The 25,646-nt window shown below is 40.3% G+C and overlaps 1 protein-coding gene across 14 annotated transcripts in view; it reads right to left on the bottom strand.

Annotated features, from left to right (window-relative positions):
- AMBRA1 (autophagy and beclin 1 regulator 1) overlaps nt 1–25,646 on the bottom strand; it is a 180,492-nt gene that overhangs the window by 112,650 nt on the left and 42,196 nt on the right. For 12 of the 14 annotated variants that reach the window (XM_082410733.1, XM_082410735.1, XM_082410734.1 and 9 more), the window contains one exon: nt 3,557–3,643. The exons of the other annotated variants lie outside the window; for them this stretch is intronic. In XM_082410733.1, coding sequence (XP_082266859.1) covers nt 3,557–3,643 — 87 coding nt within the window. The remainder of the gene's footprint in view (nt 1–3,556; nt 3,644–25,646) is intronic. 14 annotated transcript variants of the gene reach the window in all.

The following is a 25,646-nucleotide window of genomic DNA, read 5'->3' on the forward strand; positions in this document are numbered from 1 at the left end:
TGTCCTAGCTCCTTAAGAGTATCCCTTTGAACCTCTTATCTCTCCTTTACAGATTATCCAGATATTTTAACACAGAGAAAATATTCAGGATAGAGACTGAGAGTAAAATATACTCAGGAGAACAGAAAATCTAAAAGAAAAAAACAGATTTTTTCTATTTCTTACGACAGAGCATCAGAGGCTACGTGGGCACTGAGCAACACAGAAGACAACAGTCACTCTTCTTCTTCTCCCTTACAATGGCTGTTCTCAGTAATTAGTGTTAAAAGACTTAATTTACTTTAAATTAGTAAAAAGTCTATATTCTTCCAGCTATGGTTCACCGTCTTCATACTCCATGAAAATATCTAGTGTCCTATACAATTTGCACATTCCCTTCTTTCTCAAGTTTTTCCTCCATCTTTCACAACGCATATAATTTGAGGCTGTGAACTGAGAAGAACAGTAACAGAAAAATGTTTTATATATAATATTAAGTGGATTACTAAGAAATTTCAAGACTTAAAACCTGCCCAAGACCTAAAACCTGCCAACTTTGATTCAACAATTCCACTAGTAATTTTATCCTACAGAAACACACCAGGATACGAAGAGATATATATACTGCTGGCACTAGTGAAAAACTGGGAAACACCCCAAATGCCCACCAACAGATTAAATAAATTATATCTATACAAAGAAACACTATATAACAATTGAAAAGAACATCCCTACATATGCACAATGAAAGCCCTCTAAAATAAAATTTTAAGTGGGGGAAAAATTAAAGAATGGTATGTATATACTAATATGTATATAAAAATATTTATTTCTGTAATTAGAACAAAAAAATGAAACACAGCAATCCTGATAAGGATTTCTAGGGACCTTAACGTCTATAATGTTTGAATACAGAAGGAAAAAAAAGCATGTAACTTTTTTTTTTTTTAATGGAAATCTGGAAAAACTGATTGAGAATGGAAATGGAAATACTTACATCCAAATGGTACGAAAAGTACTTACAAACATCTTGCTGCCTGACCTTTCATTACCCCTGGACAAAGTAAGCCTCTAGGTAAATCCTCAGTAAATCTAATCACTCAGACCAAAGGAGATCCTGCAGTCAACTGCTACACGAAACAGGGCTGCCTCTGAAATGCCTGTCATCAGAGGTGGTGTCCTTCTGGCCAACCATCAAACAGAATTTCCAAGCAGCCCAGGTGACAATCTTTGGAACTCAGAAGTCTGTGTTATGGAACAATATGCTGCATTTGGCACCTCTGAATCCAAATTATCTTTCTTTATACAGTAGGTGGGCATGGGACGTACAGAGGCCTTGCCCAAGATCATCAGAGTATAAGATTTAAAGTTTCAACTTGTGGAACTTTCACTGTCTCTTTGGGCACCTGTTCCCATGCATTTGGCAAGGATGAATCAAGAACCCTAAATTTTCAACAGACAGAGGCCAATACTCTTGAGTTGTTCCTATAGTTACCAAATATACAGAAATCTTCCAGTAGAAATCAATAGTTGTTGGTTAAATTCTCAAATCAGTCAGAGCAGAAAAGAATGTTAAAAAAAAATTTTAAGAGGAGAATGAAGATTCTTTTTTTAGAAAACATTCTGAAAAGTGACCATAAATACACTCATTACTGAGTTGATAGCCTACCTTAACTAATGGAAAAATTATATTATGGTGATAGAGGTAGAAATAATGTTGATGCTGACAACAATAAATAAAGATTGTCCTTTTATGTAGGGGTAAAAATTCAGCACTAGGTAACCTCAATTGTTTAATTTTACCATTGGACAGGAATTCCCTAAGCTACAAAACTGTGCATCAATGGTAAAGAAAAATGGATTCACAATTATTAAGTACAAGTACATCACAGCTTCATCTTTTTAGGTATCCAGAGGGAAGCTAAGGATCTGAATGCTGACATGTCTCATAAGGGTTTTGACCTATATATATTAGGCAGGGTGAAATCTAAGAGGAAAAAGAAATTAAACAACCAGTAATGAGGTAACAATCATCCTCCTACTGAAGAGTGGATAATTATCAAACTCTAAAAGTGTTCCAAGTGAATATTTTAAATAACTCCTCAAGTTTTCTTCAAGGAAGAATACTTCCCCCTCCAAAAAACCCTTTTTTGTGTTTAAAGGGAAAATGTAAAAATAACAACACCACAAAGTCTGGCCTTTCTGTGATAAAGAGATCTGAGTAGGAATAAATAACAAATTTATTACATGAAAGGAGGACAAAGAATGGTCTTTAAGAGTCACCATTAAACTTTGTCAGGTTAAAAATTCTGGGGATGAGATTCCCATTACTGTCCTAAAAGAAACTGTTTCACAGCAAGAAGCTCTCTCAGGGTTTCAAAGAATTTGATTCATGCAAAATATTTCCTTCTCTTATTTAGGGCTTATTACTTTCAAATATGACTAGAGACTAACATAAACTTCCTTGTTTCAGTCATCATCTAAGTTGCCTACCCGTTTTAAAGTCATCAATCCCCATGTTCCCTGATCTGCCATTTCTGGGGTACGGAAAAGGAAGTAAGAGGATAACAGGGAATCTTTTCACTAGTATCTCAGAAGGAATGCTCGGTATCATGACATATCTGTAGTAACAACAAAATCACTCAATAACCTTGGAAACAACTTGATCTAGAGGTTTCTGCAGACTTGAAATTCTTAATCTACAGCAAAGCTCATTTAGCCTTTTCTGACCTACACTCTTAACTTCAACCCCACCATTATAAATTACCCTCTTCTTTTGGCAAAGCCTCACAATGTGCGGTCTGCTGTTGCTAAAGAATGTGCAGGTTATCCCCCTTTCGGATCATTAACTGAATTATTAAGTCCTGCTGTGACAACCCCGAAGGGCTGCTCACTATAAATAAATGTTATGTATCAACTCAACACCCCATCCTCAGTCCTGAGTTACCAGTATAAGGTAAAGGCGGGCCTTAAACTCATCTGAATTCTTTTCTTTTTATCTCTTCAAGAACTTTCCAAATGTCTTCTAATGGGGGTAAGGCAAGCACTTTAATAATATGTCAACTTGTTTTATTCAGTTACCCTTTTGTCAGTCATCTCTTCCGTCATATAGTCTCCAAAACTTCAACATCTGAATGAACTTGGTTTCTGCCTTTTGATGTTTTAAATACTCTCTCAAATGAGAGAGAATTGTTTGTTTTTAATTTGTGATTTCCCTATTAATAAAAACTTTTGTTTCCCTTTTGGCTGTCCATCTGAATGGCAACAGCCTCTCTGATGAGCAGAAAAGAAATATCCTGTGACTCTGCCAATAACCTCCTCAGGTCCCTCCTCTAGTGTCCCACTTACAAAAATGAGCCCCAAAGGACAAGGGCTCAGTCACAACCCTCTGTCACCAGAGATTCTGTTCACTTACCTGTAATACTTCCCAATCACCTGAACCACCTGTCTCAAAACTGTAACTGAAGAGTAAAAGAGCACCAGGACCAGAGAGGCACAGAAAGGGGCTTCCAACAGCCTGGCAACCCCAAGGGCAGTGCCTCCCCCCACCTAGTGCCATTTCTCGCTTTGGCCTTACCTCGCTGGGTCTGGGTAAATTGGGTGCTCTCTGGATCCTGCTCCATCATAACGGGATAATGAAATGAGGGAAGACTCCAGCAGCCTCCTAGCAGAGATTAAAAAAATGGCAATAATCCCTGTCAATTACCAACTCAGAGGTCATTCATAAGGAAAAATGGGGGGGAGAGATAAATAACATCCCCCTTTGCAGCTAGCTAACACCTCTTATCTGGGATCACACCCTTCCTATAAGCACTTAGAGGCATAAGTAAATGAAGAGCTCCAGAGCTCCTACACTGGATATGGCCACTGTATCATGCTGAATACTGCTCTTCTGTGAGAAATGAACAAGTGCTTTAGAGACATGATCTTATTTCTATTTGCAGTACCTCCAATAGACAAATAGGAGGTTGGGATGAACATGGGACAGGAAAATGAGGCATACCTAGAGACTATCATGTAGTGCCAACATTTACCTTGGTGTTCAGTTCCTGCACGTCATCCTAATCCACAGCCCCTTATCTTCTACGCATTCTGCTCTGCCCACACCCTTTCTGTGAGTACTCCTACGGCTCTCTTAACAACTGATAAAAATCTCTAATTATATAATCTAGCCCAACTGTCAATTCAATGATCATATGTGTTACACACATATTTTATTGAGCACTTTTTTAGTGCCAGGCAAATACTAAGCACTTCACATGTACTTCTTTATTTAAACCTCACCACAGCCTGGAAAGGTAAGCATTACAATACATATATGAGATCAATGGGCCTAGAAGTTAAGTGTATTGCACTGCAGCACACAGCTACCAAGTGATAGCACCAGGACTCCAGTGAAGGCCCGTCAACTCCGAAATGCTTCAAACCACTATGTACATGTATCCACTGTGAGTCCCAGCTAGAATGCAGGTCCAGTATCACTGGCTCTTCCCATTTATTTAAGGGAAGCCAAAAATCTGGACTTTTGCATGAAATCTCCTGTTACATTTTAGCTAAAACATTTTTTTCCTTTTCGTACAGGAAGGGCCAGTTAAAACACATCTGACAAACATGGCTCAGGGCCCCCCAGTTTGCCATGTCTGCCACACTGCTTCCCAACTCAAATGTGCCTTGGCAGCCAATCAAGCTCCTGCCATAGAAGACATTTCAAAGGAAGTGGTCTCAGAAAGAAATGCATATTGTCCTCTCCAGCAGCATTTTGCCTGGTTCTACCAGGAGCAGGTCTCCAGCTCCCTGCTGGACTCTTCTTTAAAGCAGATCTGCAGGATAAGGACAGCAGCTACCAATCTTTTCCAATTGAGTTAATTCAATTCACTGTTATTAAAACCAGCTGGCTTTAGGTATAGTCATGTGCAGTCACTTTATCCCAGCGACTGGCTCACCAAAGCATTTTCCGTAACAGCCTAGGAAAGAGATACAGCACAGGCCCTGTCAACCTGGCTTGCTACCTTTCCCACCCAGAAAAATAACTGTTACATGATGTTTTGGATCTAGACAAGGCTTATAATCCCCACACTTAGGACAAGTTAAATAGTCCTACCACTGAAGGGAGTGAATACAATGAAACCAATGAGGAAGAGAAGAAAGCAATAAAACACTTCTCTCTGGTTGAAAACCTGAATCCTCAATGATATCACTGTTTACAGCAGCAGAAATGCTGTGTTTCATCAATTCTAAGACACGCTTTCCCCCCCCCACGTTTTAATGCGTCTGAAATTAGGATACATTTTATAATTGCGTGACGCAGTTTAAGTGGCAGGATTTTTTTCTTTCATAGGAGCACATAAAATAATGGCATGTCTTTGAATCTTGAAATACGGACTATTTGTGAGAGGAAGGGATAGTGAGAGGTACACAGACTGGAGAAAGAAGAAAAGCGAAATTTTGAGAAGAGTATCAATTTAGGCCTTCATATATTCACTACTAATAAATTTGTCCTATAGGAATTAGGTGGGAGCTGAAGAACAGAAGCAAGATCTGGGAGCAGCTGACTGTCCTGGAACACCCAGAAGCTTGTTCTATCCCAAAGGGTTCTGGAACGAGTCTTGAATTTCATTGAGCCCTGTCGTGTTACCCTCCAAATGGCTGCTTAATAAGCAGAGGCCCTTTGACAAGAGGCATCCTCCAGAGTGACCAACATATATCCTTCTTAAGTACTTCTGCCTGAAAAATGACCCTGCCAAATTAGGAGGCCAATATTACCCACTACTCTGCCAAGACAGTGATGGTACTCAAAGAAATGAGATGACTTTTTAGAGATGCTGTGAAGGAGATTCTTGAACCAGAAGAGCTTGGTTTAGACAATTTCAATTTTAATGATTCCATTTTATAATCCCGCAAACTCTACTTCCCACCCTAAATCCTTACCTTAATTAGGAAGGCGTCTTAAAACAGAGTTATACCAAAATGTTAAGTTTTGTCTCTGGGGAGTACCTGATGAGGTTCTTTTGGAACATATATATATCCCCTGTGCCTACTTACTAGAATCTGTTGGCACCATTTGCTCCCCAGGCAATACAGTGGACTAGCAAGTCATACACATACGGCATCTTAACTGCTAATACACAAAATCAGGAGAGCCAATTACTGTGAATAGCACCCCCATACACGTATCACTGATGAAACATTAAGTTCTCTACAGTTACAACACAAACACTATCTGAGGGATTAAAAAACACTGCTCCAATTGGTGTTGAATAAAGAAAGAACGAGTAAATATCACCACCACTCCTAGGAAACTCAAAGAAAGATCTTTCTCTCTCACAGTTAGCTTCCTGCAAAGAGCCATAGATGGGGAAATGACACAAGAAAAAGGAATGGAATGGCAGCTGAGCGCTTTCTGCTCTGGCCACCACAAATTTCACTTGACAATGATCAATCAAGTAGTTGAGTAATATGAAATCAGATAAGATTTAGGATGGGCTCAGACAAGCTTGTTCAAGCTTGAAGCTACCATTTCATTCTGACCTGTTATTCAGAAATGTTTTAAAGAGTCATTGAAGCTCTGATAGAGAAAAAAAAACCTTTCTTTACAAGTTTGCTGGGTTTATTCTCTAAACCAGTGGTGTTCAAGTGAGGTACATCAGGGATTCTGCTCTTTTGATCCACTGGAGAACGGGAAGAAAACATTAGAACTTTTGATTTTAAATGTATAACCATAATGTCACACACACACACATGCACAGGTTGCTCAAAAGCCTTTTACTAACAGAGGTTGTTTTTTTTTTAAGTCTAAAGGCCACTGTTCTATCAAACTACACACTACTTTAAGAAAATTCAATATTTAAGAGAATATAATAATCACAAATATATAAAATACAAAAACTATACATAAATAAAGGCATAACTATATTCACATACAGGTAGAGCAAAAGAGAGAAAATGATACAGCAAATGTGGTAAAATGTTAATATTTACGGAATGTGGGTGAAGAGTATATGGGAATTCTTTGCACTATTTTTGCAACTTTTCTGCAAGTCTGAAATTATTTCAAAATTTAAAATATCCAATATACAAAATCTAAAAGTAAACCACTGAAAACTAAAGAGAAAAATACTCATTTTCAAAAGAATTACTCACTTCTTAAAAAGAGTTTCTTCAAATAGCGAGTTGCCGCTAAAAAGCAGGTTTGACAAACTACAGGCACTGGGCCAGCTGCCTGTTTTTATAAATAAAGTTTTATCCAAACACAGCCACAGCCACTCATTTAAATATTGTCTGTGGGGACTTCCCTGGTGGCGAAGTGGTTAAGAACCCGCCTGCCAAGGCAGGAGACACAGGTTCGATCCCTGGTCTGGGAAGATCCCACAAGCCACGGAGGAACTAAGCCCGTGCACCACAAGTACTGACCCCACGTGCCCTAGAGCCCGTGCGCCGCAACTACTGAGCCCACATGCTGCAACTACTAAAGTCGGCACGCTCTAGGGCTCACGTGCCGCAACTACTGAGCCTGCGTGCTCCAACTACTGAAGCCCGCGTGCCTAGAGCCTGTGCTCTGCAACAGAGAAGCCACCACAATGAGAAGCCCGCGCACCACAACGAAGAGTAGCCCCCGCTCACCACAACTAGAGAAAGCCCGTGCGTGGCAACAAAGACCCAACGTGGCCAAAAATAAATTAAAAAAAATTTTTTTTAATTAAAAAAAAAAGAAAAGTATTGTTTGTGGCTGCTTTGGAGCTAGGAAGGCAGAGTTGAGTAGTCCTGATAGGGAAAGGACTAAAATATTTACCACCTGGCCCATTACAGAAAAAAATCTGCCCACCCACGCTCTAAAATACTTGCTTACATAAAATCCCTTGAAAGATAAGGTGGAGTCACTAAGGAATGTAACAGAAAAACTTGAAATCAAAGTATTACACACTAGAATAAGTTATCAAAATTAATATTAAGCCTTACTAAAATATAAGTCAATAGGAACACAATTCAAGCTGTAAAATTCCTAATATTTTAAATGAATACAACTATTTCTTCCTTCCCTAATTAATACTCTGAATATGTACAACGGTTCCCTAGATCAGCTGTATCCTTTGATGACTAGGAAAACAATAAAAAATAGTAGTAGAAGAAAGTTCTGGAAAAGAACAAAGTTGTCAGGGCAGATGAGGTGGGTTACCCAAAAGAAAAGAACCTTTGGGGAATTCCCTGGTGGTCCAGTAGTTAGGACTCCGTGCTTCCACTGCAGGGGGCATGAGTTCCATCCCTGGTCAGGAACTAAGACCCCCACAAGCCGCAGAGTGCGGCTGGAAAAAAAAAGAAAAGAAAAGAATCTTTGTTTCAAATTCAGTGGGTATCTGGGTGGAGAAGCAGAAAGTTTGGGTACCAGTCTAGACAAATAAACAAGCCAGTGACAACTCTTCCTTAATAAACAACTATATCCTAAAGATATTCTTTTAACTAATTGTCAGATCACAGAGAAAATCAACAAACTAAAGCCAACAAACATGTACAGACCTTCTCCAATCACTGGAAACAATCAATTGTTAAAACTCTGTGACCGATATATACTGATAAGGAAAGTTGCTCTTAGAAGCTAAGATGCTGGTGCCCCGTGCCTGAAGAGTAATTTCCCAGTCTGGCTCTGATGTCTGGGTGGCATCTGCTAGTTCAGTTCAGGGAAGCCAAACCCAAAGGAATAACTCCCTTCCACCTAGGAAATAAAATCCAAATTCCTCAGCTTGACACCCAAAGCCTTGCAGCCAAATTTCTCATTCCTTCTGAACATACTATATGCTCTGGTCCAATCGTTTTCAAACTTTTTGGTCTCAGAGTTCCTTTAACACTCTTAAAAATTATTGATGGGGCTTCCCTGGTGGCGCAGTGGTTAAGAATCCGCCTGCCAATGCAGGGGACAGGGGTTCGAGCCCTGGCCCGGGAATATCCCACATGCTGCGCAGCAACCAGGCCCGTGCGCCACAACTACTGAGCCTGCACTCTAGAGCCCAAGAGCCACAACTACTGAGCCCGCGTGCCTAGAGCCCGTGCTCCACAACCACAACAAGAGAAGCCACGACAATGAGAAGCCCGCGCACCGCAACGAAGAGTAGCCCCCGCTCGCCACAACTAGAGAAAGCCTGTGTGCAGCAGTGAAGACCCAATGCAGCCAAAAATAAATAAATAAATTTTTTAAAAAAATTATTGATGACCCCAAAGAGTTTTGGTTTATATGGGTTTTATCTATCAATATGTACTATATTTGAAATTAAAACTGAGAAAAATTTAATACACAAGCACACATTCCATTGGCCATCAGAGTGATAACCTCATTACACATCATGTAGTGTCTAGAAAACTCCACTGAACACTCACGCAAGAGTGAGAGTGAAAAAGACAAAGAACATCTCAGTATTATAAACATAGTTTTGACTTCAGGGATCCCAGGCCACACTTTGAGAACTATTGCTCTAGCTAAACTAAACACACCCTCACTGTTTCACCTCTGTCTTTAGCTTGGCCATTTCTTCTTTCTGGAAAGTTCTTCCCCATCTCTGTCTGTAAAACTCCTTCAAGCTCAAATACCTGACTCCTCTAGCCAGAAGTTCACCCTTTCTTCCCCCACACCCTGTAGCATCTGAATCCTCTCTTAAAAGGCCTTCTCCCAAGTCACCTGTACTGCAGTTCCTTGTAAGTATGTCTTCTTCTCTCTGCTACTGGACTACAAGGTACATGAAAGCAAGTATTGGGTCCAAGTCATCTTTTTATCCCCATTAAAACTCACATCCTAATTAACACACAATAGGAGACCAATAAATATCTAAGTGAATAAATCAGCAGGCCTAAGTAGACTTGGAAAAATAAGCAAGAAGAAATATCTGATTGCCCCTCACTGACCCTGTGACTTTCAGACATGGTTTCTAGATGTCCAAAAACTCACACTGAAATTCCTGAAGGAACTAGCTTTTCAGAAACTGCTTACATCACTCTTCATCCCTTCGGTCACTTAAGCCCTTCAGGTTGAAGTGCTGACATAGTTGTCCTGATAAATGCAGTGCAGCCTGGTCCCTAGGAGGCTTGTTAAGTCATAAAATCAGAGGCTGGCTACTTGCCTGGGAAACTACCCCTGATGCTCCTGGACAGCTTATTGCCGAAAGAGACCTCACAGGGGAAAGAGGGCAGTGTTTTCAGGGGGATGAAGAGGTGGGAGGCCAAAGAAACTTGGATACAATATTGCCTTCTTCATTTCTGCATCTTGCTCAGCAAGCCCCAGATCTCTGCCTTGGCGCATGCCAGGGCTGGGAGATGACAAGCCCTTATTCTTTGTAAAAAATAATTGTGTGTTCTGAAACGACACTTCTATTATGATTTCCAAATTGACATCTCTGCTTTAAAGCGGAGGCATCCAAGCCTCCCCATTTCACACACTGGCAATTATCGCTTAAGTTATCCAATGATAGGCACTCCTCTGATCCCTGTAGGGCCCCCTAGTTCTAGGGGTGCACTTACAGCACATGATGCAGTTGCCAGCAGAGACTGGCAGGCAATTCCTGCCCCTGCTGTGGGGTAGACCAAGGCAAGGTGGCACTGCTAAAAGGCTAACCTCAGGAAAAAAACAGACATGCTACAGAAAGAGCTCACAGTGCGTTGTGTGGGTCAGCCTTATTTTACCATCATCCAGGATAAACAATTCACAGGGCTCAAAGTAAAGCCTTTTACCAGAAAAACATCTTTACAAAACATTAACATATCCCTCAATGTCTCTGTGCAGCGAGCAATTGATGGCAAAATATAAGAGCACAACGTAATGACAGACACCAAGAAGGAAGAAGGTGGAAACAATTCATACGGGGTGTGCAATTGTGTATCTAGCTATACGAAAGTCTTGCCTGAAAAGTCAGCCAGCTCCCTCTTAGAACATCTGACCCTCTGCTGACCGTTAGGTACTTGGTTATTTTGATTTATTTATTTTTTAATTTTTATTTTATGTCGGAGCATAGTTGATAGGTTATTTTTAATACAATTGTAAAATGATTGGTTGGCGCTATGCTTAGCTCCTGTATATCCTCAACATATCACACTATAGTTATGAAACTTCCATTAATAATAAAAACGCACTTCTGTCAGCATCTGAACTCAAAGGTCCAAGGTGATCTACATGGACATATTTACTCTGTCTCCAATTCTTTCTCTCTGGGAGACTTGGGAGGTCTGCCCACAGACCACAGACATTTTTAAACTAGGAATTTAGATCAGAGGCTTTTCACCAAAGGATGAGTAGGATCATATCAATAACAAGTTCCGGAGCTAGTTCTGATATTCACATGCACACACACCAACAAGCAGCAGCCATGACATGCAAGTTTGGACTTTAATCAAGAGGCAGTTACTAGAGTCTGTCATACAGAGTGAAGTAAGTCAGAAAGAGAAAAACAAATACCGTATGCTAACACATATATATGGAATCTAAAAAAAAAAAATGGTTTTGAAGAACCTAGGGGCAGAACAAGAATAAAGACACAGAGGTAGAGAATGGACTTGAGGACATGGGGAGGGGGAAGGGTTAACTGGGACAAAGTGAGAGAGTGGCATGGACATATATACACTACCAAATGTAAAATAGATAGCTAGTGGGAAGCAGCCGCACAGCACAGGGAGATCAGCTCGGTGCTTTGTGACCACCTAGAGGGGTGGGATAGGGAGGGTGGGAGGGAGACGCACGAGGAAGGGGATATGGGGATATATGTATACGTACAGCTGATTCACTTTGTTATACAGCAGCAACTAACACAACAATGTAAAGCAATTATACTCCAATAAAGATGTTAAAAATAAAAAAAAATTTTTTTAAAGAGGCAGTGAATCCTAATTGACTGGTTTCCCCCCAAATCAAGAAGAGATTTACAGAATTCAACAATCCTGAATTCTCAGCTAATTTTTTAAAAATTTATTTTATTTATTTTTGGCTGCATTGGCTCTTAGCTGTGGCATGCAGGATCTTCATTGAGGCGTGCAAGGATCTTTCGTTGCGACGCACGGGCTCTTCTTGCGGCACGCAGCTTCTCTCTAGTGCTGTGTGGGCTTTCTCTTCTCTAGTTGCGGTGTGCAGGCTCCAGGGCTCATGGGCTCATGGGCTCTGTAGTTGTGGTGCATGGGTTCCAGAGTACGTGGGCTCGGTAGTTTGCGGCACACAGGTTCTCTAGTTGAGGTGCGCGAGCCCAGTAGTTGCAGCGCCCAGACTTAGTTGCCCCGTGGCTTGTGGGATCTTAGCTCCCTGACCAGGGATCAAACCCACATCCCCTGCATTGTAAGGCGGATTCTTTACCACTGGACCACCAGGGAAGTCCCCCTCAGCTAGTTTTATTCAGAATAATAGACAATTCCAAAAAAGTCTATCTCTAGACCTACTAATACTAGAAAGGATATATGATATAATCATTTACTGTTTCAATAACAGCACACCTTGCACATTTCTTCCCAGATGATTTTTCACATTCATATTCCTGACTTGAAATTTTAAAAACCCTCAACGAGGGCCATTCGTTCTACCGACCCTGGTATACTGCAAACAACATACTCTATAATATGAAGTAAAACCTTAGGGCCAACATCAGGAAGGCAAAGAGAAGTTAGTAAATGAAGCCTAACAAGAGAATGAGGAAAAAGGAATGCACACTGGGCTGGGGCATTTATTTTTATTTTTATTTTTTTATATTTATTTTTGGCTGTGTTGGGTCTTCGTTTCTGTGCGAGGGCTTTCTCTAGCTGTGGCAAGTGGGGGCCACTCTTCATCGCGGTGCGTGGGCCTCTATCGCGGCCTCTCTTGTTGAGGAGCACAGGCTCCAGATGCGCAGGCTCAGTAGTTGTGGCTCACGGGCCTAGTTGCTCCGCGGCATGTGGGATCTTCCCAGACCAGGGCGTGAACCCGTGTCCCCTGCATTAGCAGGCAGATTCTCAACCACTGCGCCACCAGGGAAGCCCCCTGGGGCATTTATTAACCAGAGGCAAAGAGGCAGCCTTCCTGGCTGTCTGTTCAAGCAATTAGGTTTCTGGAGTCTATAGAAATAGAAAAGAGGGCAGAGACTCCAGCTGGGTCCCCAAACAATCCACTGTCAGCCCTTGAGCTAACCCAAAGCTCAGAGTACAATCACTTTTCTTATATCCTGGGCTCACTCTGAACTGCTTCTCTTAGTGACATTTGATTTTCACTGATTCACCTCTGGGGGTATACTACTTGCCCTTCCACCCTGATCCCGACCTCAGGAACCTTCTTGATTCCCTTTGGACTCAGCATTTGACTCCACTGGAATAATTTCTCTACCATTTCCCTCTGTCTAGACAACACGAAATTGTCATAAATGACACCTAAAGTACAATTAGGAGAAAACCTGCAATTTCCACTCTCCTCCCCCGTTTCCCAAAAGAATTGCACATGCATGTCAATCAGTAGTACCATGAAGATTAACTCTGTGGAGCCTGGAAGCCATTTAATTTCCAGCTTGCTAAATATTATGCATTCCCCCCCCACTCCACTATAATTAGAAGATCTAAATTGCCTTCTTTTCTCTAGCACTAATGGTTATAATCTCAGAGATCTGAATGCCTGCTGAATCGATACCTGGGTAGAAAGTCCTTACACTTTATGCAGCTGCATTTTATTTAGCGGAATCAGACAAAAGCAAAAAGACAAGGCAAAAGAGAAGAGAGGCAATGAGAGAAAGGCATGACTCAAGAGCATCAGAACCAGGCAGTACGATTATAACTATTATAAAAATAAGATAGTTTGAAGCCACTGCCAGTTCCTTGTGAAATGTAATATCAAAAAACAGCAAGGTCAGGGGACAGAAAATCATGAAATAACTTATCAATGGTTTTCAATGGGAGGGGGTTCCCCCCAGGAAACCTATGTCTGGATACATTTTGGTAGTTGCAGCTGGGTGGGGGGAGTACACTGGCATCTAGTGGGTAAAGGCCAGAGATGCTGCTAAACGTCCTATGATGCATAGGACAGCTCCCCCCTCCTCCACCACAATAAAGAATTATCCAGCCTGAAACGTTAATAGTGCTGCTTTTGAGAAACCCTCTGAAACATCCTAACAGTCTGAGATTAACGAAGGGAAACTGAATAACTAATATATGAGGCAAGTCCATGCTTTAGCTTTAGAAACAAATTGCAGTTTAACTCATCAACTTGTGTCACTTATTAGCTGTGTGACCTTGGGCAAGTTCATTAACCTCAGCGTCCAAATTTCATGGGAAATGCCTATTTCACAAGGTTGTTACGATTAAGTAAGAACATAAGTATAGTAGCCAGTACACAGTCTAATAAATAATGATTATTTTTTTCTTCCCTCGATTACAATTCCCAAAGTACCTGCAGGGAACACCTAGCCACCCAAGTCACTATGCCTACAAAGGTGGTTTCCTAGAAAGACATGTGTTGAAGAAGGACCAGTACTATAAAGGCAGAAACATGGGTATCTCAGCCCTAAGAATCACATAAGCCTCACCCAAATAAACCAACAAGAGCAGTTAGTCAACCATCCACCAATCTGGCTATTGGCCCATCCAACCACTGATTCAAACCACAAATAATTACTGAGTGTCTATTATTGGGTATATATTAGTACATAAAATAGATATGGTCCCTGGAGTAGCTAGTATCTGAAGGTGGACTCCGAAGAATCATACTTCTTGGTATTCTTGCCCTTGTGTGGTCTCCTCCCACACTGAATCTGGACCAGCCTGTTAATTGCTTTAATCAAGAAAACGTGGTGAAAAATTTAAAAAAAAAAAAACGTGAGTTCTGGGACTAAGCCTTTTTGAGAACTGACAGCTTCCAGTTCCTCCCTCTTGGAACTGTCACTTTTGGAAGCACTAAGTAAGCCACCACATAAAAAGTCTGGTTACTGTACTGGAGAGGCCACATGGAGAGAGGAGCCCTTAATAGGCCTAGCTGCTCCAAATGAGCCTCCAGATGACTCCACAGAGACCCCAAGCAAGACCAGCAGAACTTCCCAGCTGAGCCCAGTCTACCCAAAGAACAATGACAGATAATAAAATTGTTACTTTAAGTCACTAGTTTTGTTTTTTGGTTGGTTATGCATCAGTAGATGAATGAAATAGTTCCTGATCTTCTAGAACTTTCAAGCTAGTTACAACAGCAGCATTAAAAGTTAGTTTACAAGGGAAACTCGGCTACCAAAACAAAACACCAAACAAGACATTTGGAAAGGGACCTTAAACAATAAAACTCAGTGCAAACTTGCTCACTGTCCAAAGCATGAGGTCTTGGTACTGGTCAAAAGGGTGAATGTCAATTTAGAAAGACTTTCTACTCTTTTCTACCTGTCTCAATCAGGCTCTCCTTCTTTTTGAAACACACTTCTGTCCTGGATGGCTCCCTCTCAATACAGAAGGTGACCCTAGAATTGGGGAAACTAAGGCTATTTGTACTCCCTCTCTTATCAAGAGGCAAACAGTTTCTTTTGCACAGATTATCATAATAGAATGCAGGAAAAATGAAGATAATATCCCATTCCCTTGCTATGGGCCAAACTACTTTCTGTATTATTGCACTTCCTAAAATAGAATCTCATTCCATCTGCTGCAAGTGACTAATGGGAGTAACTGGCACTAGCCCTATCACAATAGCCATCCCTTACCCTTTCTTTATACAGCACCTCACATTTTTATGTACTTGGTTTACTCCAATTTCACATGGTGAGATTTCATAGATAGACCATGAAGACTGAAGTCCAAAAACAAAAAAACAAAAAACACGATACTAACAGATACAAAAGAAAATGACCTGTAGGGAATGTGTCATGGCAAAAGGAGTTTTTGTTTGCTTTTTGGGTTTTTTCTGTTTGTTTGTTTTTTGAGCAGAGTAATAATGGAGAAAGAGAGAAAAGAGCTGGCATTTCTTGAGTATCTAAACATGTAAAAGCAACTGATGCTTAACTCATTTAACCTGCATAACAACGATTTTATAACTGAGGTTCAGAGAGGATATTTAATCTGCCCAGGGTCACACAATAGGGCCAGAATTTGAATCCAAAGTTGCTCAAATCCAAATCCTTCTATTAGAATACATTACAAGAAAAGAGGGGGAACCTAAGGAAACTATGAGAGTTAAAGTAACACTGCATCACACACGGGACAGGAGCAAAAGGAAGAATAAAGGTGATGGATAATGCAAAGGAATTTAAGTACACTACAGAGATTTAGGGAGGAGGTGGTGGTTGCGATGTTAAGAGTCCCTGGGTGGTCTAAAACAGTATTCTCTAACTTAGTGCATATCAAAATCATCTGGAGAGCTTGTTAAAAACGCAGACTGCACACCTCCCACCCCAAGTTTCTGATTCAGTAGGTCTGGAATGAGCCCAGAAACTTGCATTTCTAACATCAGCAGGAGATGCTGATGTTCCTGGTCTGAAGACCACACTTTGAGAACCACTGGCCAAAGATCACACGACAAACACATTCTGATATATCTACACCTCTCTCTCTCCCTCTGTCTCTCTCTCTCTCACATATACCTTACCCCGTCCAAAACAGTACCATCTAACACAGCTGCCAAATTTAGTTGCTCTAGGAGGGACTATAAATTCAGCAACTCTTTGTAAATGAATTATACTTCAATTAAAAAAAAAAAATTGGGGGCTTCCCTGGTGGCGCAGTGGTTAAGAATCTGCCTGCCAATGCAGGGGACATGGGTTTGAGCCCTGGTCTGGGAAGATCCCACAGGCCACGGAGCAACTAAGCCCGTGTGCCAAAACTACTGAGCCTGAGCTCTAGAGCCTGCGAGCCACAACTACTGAGCCCACGTGCCACAATTACTGAAGCCCATGTGCCTAGAGCCCGTGCTCGGCAACAAGAGAAGCCACTGCAATGAGAAGCCCATGCACCGCAACAAAGAGTAGCCCCCGCTCGCTGCAACTAGAGAAAGCCCGCGCGCAGCAACGAAGACCCAACACAGCCAAAAATAAATAAAATAAATAAATTTTAAAAATTAAATTAAATTAAAAAAATTTTTTTTAAAATTCAGTAACTCTGTTAGGATGACCATTACAGCAATGGTCCTTTGCCTTCAAGGAGCTAACAGAAAATGACCAGCCCAGCTTCTGCCTCAATTTTGAGAACTCAAAAGAGACAAGCATAAAAAGGAATCAGAAAAGCATGCAGAAAAGAAAGAGTGCTAGACTTCTGGGAAAACACTAGACTAAAGTTAAAAAAAAAAAAAAGAGTTCCTTCTTGTCTTAGTTTTAAAAGGGTTACATCTGCTAAAAAGAAAATTAAGAAAACAATCCTACTTACAACAGTGTCAAAAAGAATAAAATACTTAGGAATAAATTTAACCAAAGAAGTGGAAGGTTTGTACACTGAAAACTATAAAATACTGCTGAAAAAAATTAACAACACAAATAAAAAGAAAAACATCCCATGTTCATGGATTGGAAGATTTAACATTGTTAAAATGTCCATAATACCCAAAGCAATCTACAGATTCAAAGCAATCCCCATCAAAATCCCAATGGCATTTTTTCTTTTTTTTTTTTTTGCAGAAAGAGAGAAAAAAAAAAAATTCCCAAAATTCATATGGAATCTCAAAAAGAGCTCTGAATAGCCAAACAATCTTGTGAAATAGGAACCAAGCTGGAAGCCTAACTTGTCCTGGTTTCAAAACATATTACAAAGATATAGCAATTAAAACAGTATGGTACTGGCATAAAGACAAACATATAGACCAATGGAACAGAATAGAGAGCCCAGATATAAACCCTTGTATGTATGGGCACCCTTAACAAGGGTGCCAAGACTACACAATGAGGGCAGGACAGTCTTTCCAACAAATGGTACTGGGAAAACTGGCTATCCACATGCAAAAGACTGAAGATTGTCCATTATCTTATGCCACAGATAAAAATTAACTCAAAATGGATTAAAAATCTAAACATATGACCTGAAACTATAAAACTCACAGAAGAAAATATAGGGGAAAAGTTTTATAACATTGGAATAGGCAATGATTTCTTAGATACTACACAAAAAAACCCACAGGTAACAAAAACAAAAATAGACAACTGGGACTGCATCAAACTTTTAAAACTTAAGCAAAGGAAACAACAGAATAAAAAGGCAATCTACAGAATAGGACAAAATGTCTGTAAGCTATTGATCAGATAAGGGGTTAATATCCAGAATATATAAAGAACTCCTACAATTTAATAATAACAACAACCAAAAACCCAATTAAAACATGGGCAAAGGACTTGAATAGACAGTTATCCAAAGAATATATACAAATGGCCAACAAACATATGAAAAGATGCTCAACATCACTTATCATCAGGGAAATGCAAATAAACCACAATGACATATCATCTCATGCATGCGAAGATGCCAATCTCCAAAAACAAAAAACAAAAAAAACCCAAACAGAAAATAACAGTGTTGGCAAGGATGTGGAGAAATTGGAACCCTTGCACACTGTTGGTAGAACTGTAAAATGGTGCAGCTGCTATGACAAGCAGCATAAAAGTTCCTCAAAAAATTAAAAATGTATGACCCAGCAATACAACTTCTTAGTATATATCCAAGGGAATTGAAAACAGAATCTTAAAGAGATATTGGAACACCCATGTCCATTACAGAATTATTCACGTAGCCAGGATGTGGAAGCAACCTAAAGGTCCATCCACAGATGAATGGATAAAGAAAATGCAGTATATATACACAACTGAATATTATTCAGCATTTAAAAAGGAGAAAATCCTGTCATATGCTACAACATGGATGAACCTTGAGGACATTACGCTAAGTGAAATAAGCCAATCACCAAAAGACAAATACTGCATGATTCCACTTATGTGAGGATCTAAAGCAATCAAACTCACAGAAAAAGAAAACTGAAACATGGTTGCCAGGGGATGGTGGGAGGGGGAAATGAGAATTGTTCAATGAGCATTTCACTCTTGCAGGGAGAAAAAATTCTAGAGATCTGCTGTACAACTATGTGCATAGACTTAACAACACTGTACATTTAAAATTTAAGAGGGTAAATTTATGTTTTTTTTATCACAGTAAGAAAAAAGACCCCAAAAATAGGTTACATTTGCCACCAGAACAAAGAAAGGAAAGGATAAAAGCCACCTTGCTGAGGTGAAGTGATCCAAGGAGACAGCAGGGAGATAGAGGAAAATTGAGAAACGTATATGAACATGTGTAGGGGAGGAAAAAAGGAAAAAAGGCAAAAAGATTCAAACTCATACTCTCTGATGCAGCAAAGGAAAAGAGCACAATGTTAACAAGCTGCAATTCTCCTTCTATGACAAGGTCATACTTTCAGCCTTTGATTCCTTTATTATTACAAGTTTCTACTCTTGCTCTAACTTGATTTTAATTTTCTGGCGGGTGACATCCTAATCAATCGGCCTTTTCACTGAAACCCACCCCTCCGTCCAAGGCACTCTGCTCACAGGGAGAGGTGCAGACATTCTTGTCCAAGATTTCACATAGTTCATCATGAAAGGAAGGTTACTTTCATACTGCATAACCTGACATGACAGAGGTCTGCTCACTAAACGGTGTCCCAGCCAGCAAATAAGCTTGGCACCCCCACCTTCCCTCTTTGGAAACAAAGGAGGAGTTTATTAATTGTTGCTATTAAAAATTCAGGCAGCTTTTCAGGTGAGGGGGCTGTCAGCATGTCAGCCTACTGCCAGCAGGGGAGCCCTTTATGCGTGAATTAGGCAGGATGGGTGGGGTAGAGGAGAGAGTACTGCCATGTCCAGTGCCTCCCCCTGGTGGAGACAAGGGGTAGTGAACTTAAGAAGACTTTTTTTTTTTTTTTTTAGAATTTAAATATTTTATTATATAAAGTTATACCCAAAATTGTGCTTCATTTTTTCACTATATACTTTAACTCGAGGACATTTGTAAAAGCAGTACACTTCAGAAATCCTGGAAGAAATTCCACTAGCTGTAGGCTATTTAAATACTGCTTACAGAAAGTATTAAAAAAAAAAACAAAACAGGGGAGTACAAATGAACTTATTTACAAAACGGAAGTAGAGTAACAGATGTAGAAAACAAACTTATGGTTACCAGGGGATAAGGGCGGGGGGGATAAATTGGGAGACTGGGACTGACATGTACATACTACTATACATAAAACAGATAACTAATAAGAACCTGCTGTATAGCACAGGGAACTCTACTCAATACTCTGTAATGGCCTATATGGGAAAAGAATCTTAAAAAAAAAAAGGAGTGCATGTGTGTAACTGATTCACTTTGCTGTACACCCGAAACTAACACAACATTGCAAATCAACCACACTCCAACAAAAATTTTTTTTAAAAAGTATTAAAGGAAGGCCAGCACCATATAAACAGCATACACTTAAATCAAAGAGATGAATGCTTAACATACAGAGTAATGTTTTTTATTCACTGATAAACTAAAGGTCCATTTCAAGATGTTTCTCTTGTATGCTTCATTTGTTTAATTAGCAAGCAAAGCCCTGAAAGTGGTGACTTCATCTAGTCCTCAGACTCGGATCCATCTTCATCTTGACTAATCTGGAAGTAACGAAGTTCGTAAGTCTCCTTGTCAGATGCAACCACACGAAGCCAATCACGAAGATTGTTCTTTTTAAGGTATTTCTTGGTAAGGTAGTTCAAATACCTTTTAGAGAACTGTTTCTCAGAAACAACTGTGATTTTATTCCTGAAGCGTTCAATGTGAACGACATTCCCAAGATTTCCAGTTTTTCCATTCACTTTAACCCTTCCCCATAGAAACTGTTCCTATTTTAAAACAGAAAAAATGCCACACTAGGGAAGAAAACCCTATATATTCACTAGGGAAGGTACCAAAATTTCCAGAATCAAAACTTCCATCTTCTACTGGATGAGTAAGGTCCAAATTAAACGTCCAGGTTGACTTCTTAGGCTTCGTGTCTTTCTTCAGCGCCATCTTGCACGCCGGCCGTGCAATCCGAGAGGAAGAAGACCTTCTTGAGCTAATGAATGCAGTGGTAACCAACACAAAATTGGGATTAAGCAGGAAACGTAAATGGATGAAGTCAGCCCAGTGCAGACTAAGGCACAAAGAAAGTCCACGCCTTGACTAAAGGGGCAACAACTACTCAACTCCTGCTGATTGTTATTACGTGGGAATGTAAGCCAGATCTAATTTTTTTTTCAAGAGAATCCAGAAATCTGGATTTATGTAGAAAAAACTGAAATTTTTAGTGACATCGTGAGGGCCAAACAAATGTACCTGAAGGTTATTTTGCAATCTCTGGGCTAATATAACAGGCCCACCTGCTAAAGCCAAATGTGCTCATGTGAACACATTGTCAGGACTGCTTCCAAGAAGGAGCAGATGATGTCCTGGATCCTCCTCCTCCCCATAAATATGTAAGAAATCCTAGAGGAGGAGGAGAAGCTACCTGCACAGCTCTAATAGGCTGGGACCAGTTACAATAAGCAAAATATATTATTGCAAACAGAACCCCATACACCTGGTGTTATTGTCTTAGCAAAACCTCCAACGCATCCTTTAGAGCACTACTCTGAACAGATAACAGTAGAGAAGGGGATCTGAAGGGGGGAAAATGAGTACATGGGAAATTGCTCCAAATATATTTGCAGTACACATAGATCCCACTGTAGTCCCTGTGGCACTCCAACACTCTGAGCTGACAGAAGTGATTACATATTTTCACGTTCTCAGTGAAATACAAAGCACACAGCCTGCTCTACACCATTCAGCCCCAGACAGAGGGATGCTGGGGGATAATTTAGATCAGCCCAACAGGTGTTAATTTGACCTGCAGTGGGGGAAGGGCTGCCTGTCAAGCATTACTGCCTGGAGGACCTGGAGGCTCACACCCTCCCTACCGCCAGGGCAAGCCTCCTCACTTGCAAACAATTCCCAAGACAGATATACAGCAAGGTTAGAAAACCTTGCTTCAGGGCAGAAAGCAGAGGAAAGCAGAGAAACTTCATGCACTTAAGCCTGCTCTTAACCGTCAAAGAATCTTACAAGAGCCAATACTCAGGACATCTAGTCCAAAGTATAGAGAGAGACAACAAATGCAGGCGTCCCCTCCCTACGGCTTCCAGGGCCCTCCTTATCATAATGCCTTTTATTACTATAGTACCCAACTCTCTTCCATTCCAAGTCATATTCACATAAAGCAGGGATTGGCAAACCATGGTCTGTAGGCCAAATCTGGCCTACTGCCTGTTTTTGTATAGCCCATGTGCTAAGAATGGTTTTTATATTTTTAAATAGCTGAAAAACATCAAAAGAAGAATATTTCATGACACGTGAAAATTATATAAAAATCACATTTGTGTCCGTAAGTAAAGTTTATTGGCACACAGCCATACTTATTCACTTACCTATTGTCTATGGCTACTTTCGTGGTACAATGGCAAAGTTCAGTATTTGCAACAGAGACCATATGGCCTACACAAAGCCTAAAATATTTACAAACTTGCCCTTCACAGAAAAAGTCCTAGTCACTGAAACAGAGGATACAACCAGGGATCACACTCAGAATTCAGAGGCTCAAATACAGAGTGACTTAGTTGGGCAGATGAGCAGAGAAGGGGAAAAAGATTAATAGCAATGGTACCCTCTCTTCTACTCTACCCTCACCCTCATACTGCCAAAGAGAGAAGTGGGTTTTCTAACTATCCCCGAAAACAAATAACTTAAATATCTAAATGTTACTGCCTTATGATGGGGCAAGAAATATCTGGACTCTCTCAATCATTTAACAAGGCCAGGAAGAGTAGGTGGCCCAAAGCCAGTAAGTAAGTGAATGTCAAAGACGGAACGAAGTCTCCCTCATACAAGGCTACTGGAGAAGAAAAGTACATGAACACCTCCAGGTGGCATATGTTAGAAGTCCTTCTCAACCTTGAGGATCAGATTCCTGAAAAACGCGGTGGTAGGATTTACAACTAAGAAACGTAAGACCTTATGGGAGGGGAAAAAACACAGGATTAGGAGTCCTAATCTATGAAATTATGAATATCTATGAAATTATGCTCACTAAAATAGAAAATATCATTTTATACATTTTAAATTAGTAATAACGAATACAATTAATTTTCACCATTAACAATGTTCATACTCTTCAGCCCCAGCAACTGTAGTTCTGAAAATTCATCCTCCTCTAGAGACACCTGCACAAGTACACGAAGATGCTACAGCATTGTTTGTGCACACAAAAACCAGAAACAATACAGATTCTATCAACAGAGGACTTGTTTAATTATGATGCATCCAACTGTTGGAATACAATGCCATCGTTAAAAAGAATGTAGCAGATCTATACACATCAACATGGAAAAATGTCCATGACATATTAAGTGAAATACGTAAACGGTGGAAGAGTAGATTTAGTATGATCCCATTTTTATAAATAAAAAAAAGTGCTTTCATTTGGAGAGAAAAAATTCTGAAGTTAACACACAAATTGCTAACAGTGGTTAGCACTGCAGAGGACATTCACTATAGATAGATAAATCACACATTTCTATGTTTGAATTTTTACAAATGAATTTGTATTCGTTTTGTAAGCAGACAAAACAGGCATCTCAAAATTCCATTTATGATACCTTGCTGACTACAAATTTTTCAGGCTCTCCCTTCCTCACAGTTTTAATAACATGCTGTCATGGTTGGGGGATGGGGGTGGCTTTGTTGCAGATAATAAGCCTGCCAAGAGGCTTTATTTCTTTATTTGTTTGGCAACTCTTCATCCAAACATTTAAGGCCCTTCTAATTCTGACACAATCACTGACTCCCGCCTTCTGGTTTTCACCACAGAATCAAGACACAAATTAATCTAAAAGTGTGTGATGTTGGCCTAACTTTAATTTACCCTATTTAGCAGAGCCTCTTCAGTCTATTGTCAATCAGCAGCCACATGATCCTTTTAAAATACAAGATCATGCTACTCCACTTCCCAAGGCTTCCCAAATCACTCAGAGTACGATGTAAAATCCTTTAAATATCTTAGAAGGCCTGCATAATCTGGTCCCCATTACCTCTCTAACTTCGTCTATCACTCCATCCTTCACTGTGCTCCAGCCAAGCGTTTCAGGGATTTTGCATTTGCCCTTCTCTGGCCTAGAATGCCCTTGTCCCCAATGTATACAGAGTTTACTCCCTTACTTGCTTGAAGGAAGAAAGAGGTGTCTGCTCCAATGTCACCTTACCAGACTTCCTCTGATGACCCTATTTAACACTGCAAACTTCCACCCCAGAAACACCTACATTTTCAAATATTTTTCTCCATAGAATTTAACACCATCTGGCATACTAGATATTTTATTTATGTGTTTATTTTCTTTCTCTCATTAGAATAAGAGACTTCTTGCTGGTACTTAAGTAGTATATGGTACACAGTAGGTTCTTAGTAAATATTTGTCAACCTTATGAATGAATGAATCGATCAATCAGAGTAAGTATTTCACCAGCCCAATTCCCAGGGTTGTAACAAGAGCCACGCTCCCTCATAGGAGCTTCCTCCTTTAAGGCCTGGCTTTATCTTCCCCCGGCTTCCCTTACTCTTAAAACTAAGCTGCTTAATTCCGCCATCAGCTTTGTCTCCTTTCTGATTTCTCAATACCTGGTTCTCTCTTTTCCCAGAAGGAACAAGTCATGATTTGTCCATCCACATATTAAATTCCCTTGGTTAAGGATTCCTCCCTATTCTTTGTCCTCAAATCCCAAACTTCCAAGTAAAACCTCAAAAGTTAGGAAGGGCTTATTTCAATTTGAATATCAAAAGACAGCAAGTCCACCAATTTTGTGGGGGCATAAAGAGAGGTAAAGCAAAACTCGTTCTTAATATAAGGATTCTGCCCCCTGGGGCGGGGGGAACAAACTAAAATCATTTCAAATCTAAAAAAGATTCATTCTAGGGCTTCCCTGGTGGCACAGTGGTTAAGAATCTGCCTGTCAATGCAGGAAACACGGGTTCGAGCCCTGGTCCGGGAAGATCCCACATGCCGCGGAGCAACTAAGCCCGTGCGCCACAACTACTAAGCCTGTGCTCTAGAGCCCGCGTGCCACAACTACTGAGCCCGCGCCCACAACTACTGAAGTCCACGTGCCTAGAGTCCGTGCTCTGCAACAAGAAAAGCCACCGCAATGAGAAGCCAGCACACTGCAATGAAGAGTAGTCCCGCTCCCTGCAACTAGAGAAAGCCCACGTGCAGCAACAAAGACCCAAGGCAGCCAAAAATAAAATAAATTAAATAAATTAATTTTTTAAAAAAAGATTCATTCTAATAATGCTCGGACCCACAAAATGAAAAAAGATGAGAACCTATTTTCCTCAATCCCCAATCATCCTGTTTCTAAGCAAGTTCAGTGAAAGCTTTCCACAGAAACTAAAAGAAACATAAACCACCAATGGGAAACAGAACCGTCACATCTAATTTGGCTTATTCACATCTCATTTGAACTTTATCAAGATCAAGTATTCCATCATTGAGACTGCAGAGAGTATTTAAGAAGAAAAAAAACAAAACAGAAGCACGGACTGCCAGAGATATTAAAATCACTGAGATGCCAAGCCAAGACCAACAAAACGGTCTCAAGAGGAACCTGTAGATGATGCTCAGGAGTGTGCAGGCCCT

The sequence above is a fragment of the Balaenoptera physalus genome (genome assembly GCF_965194825.1).
Source record: "Balaenoptera physalus genome assembly, chromosome: 10".
NCBI classification, from domain to species: Eukaryota; Metazoa; Chordata; class Mammalia; order Artiodactyla; family Balaenopteridae; genus Balaenoptera; species Balaenoptera physalus.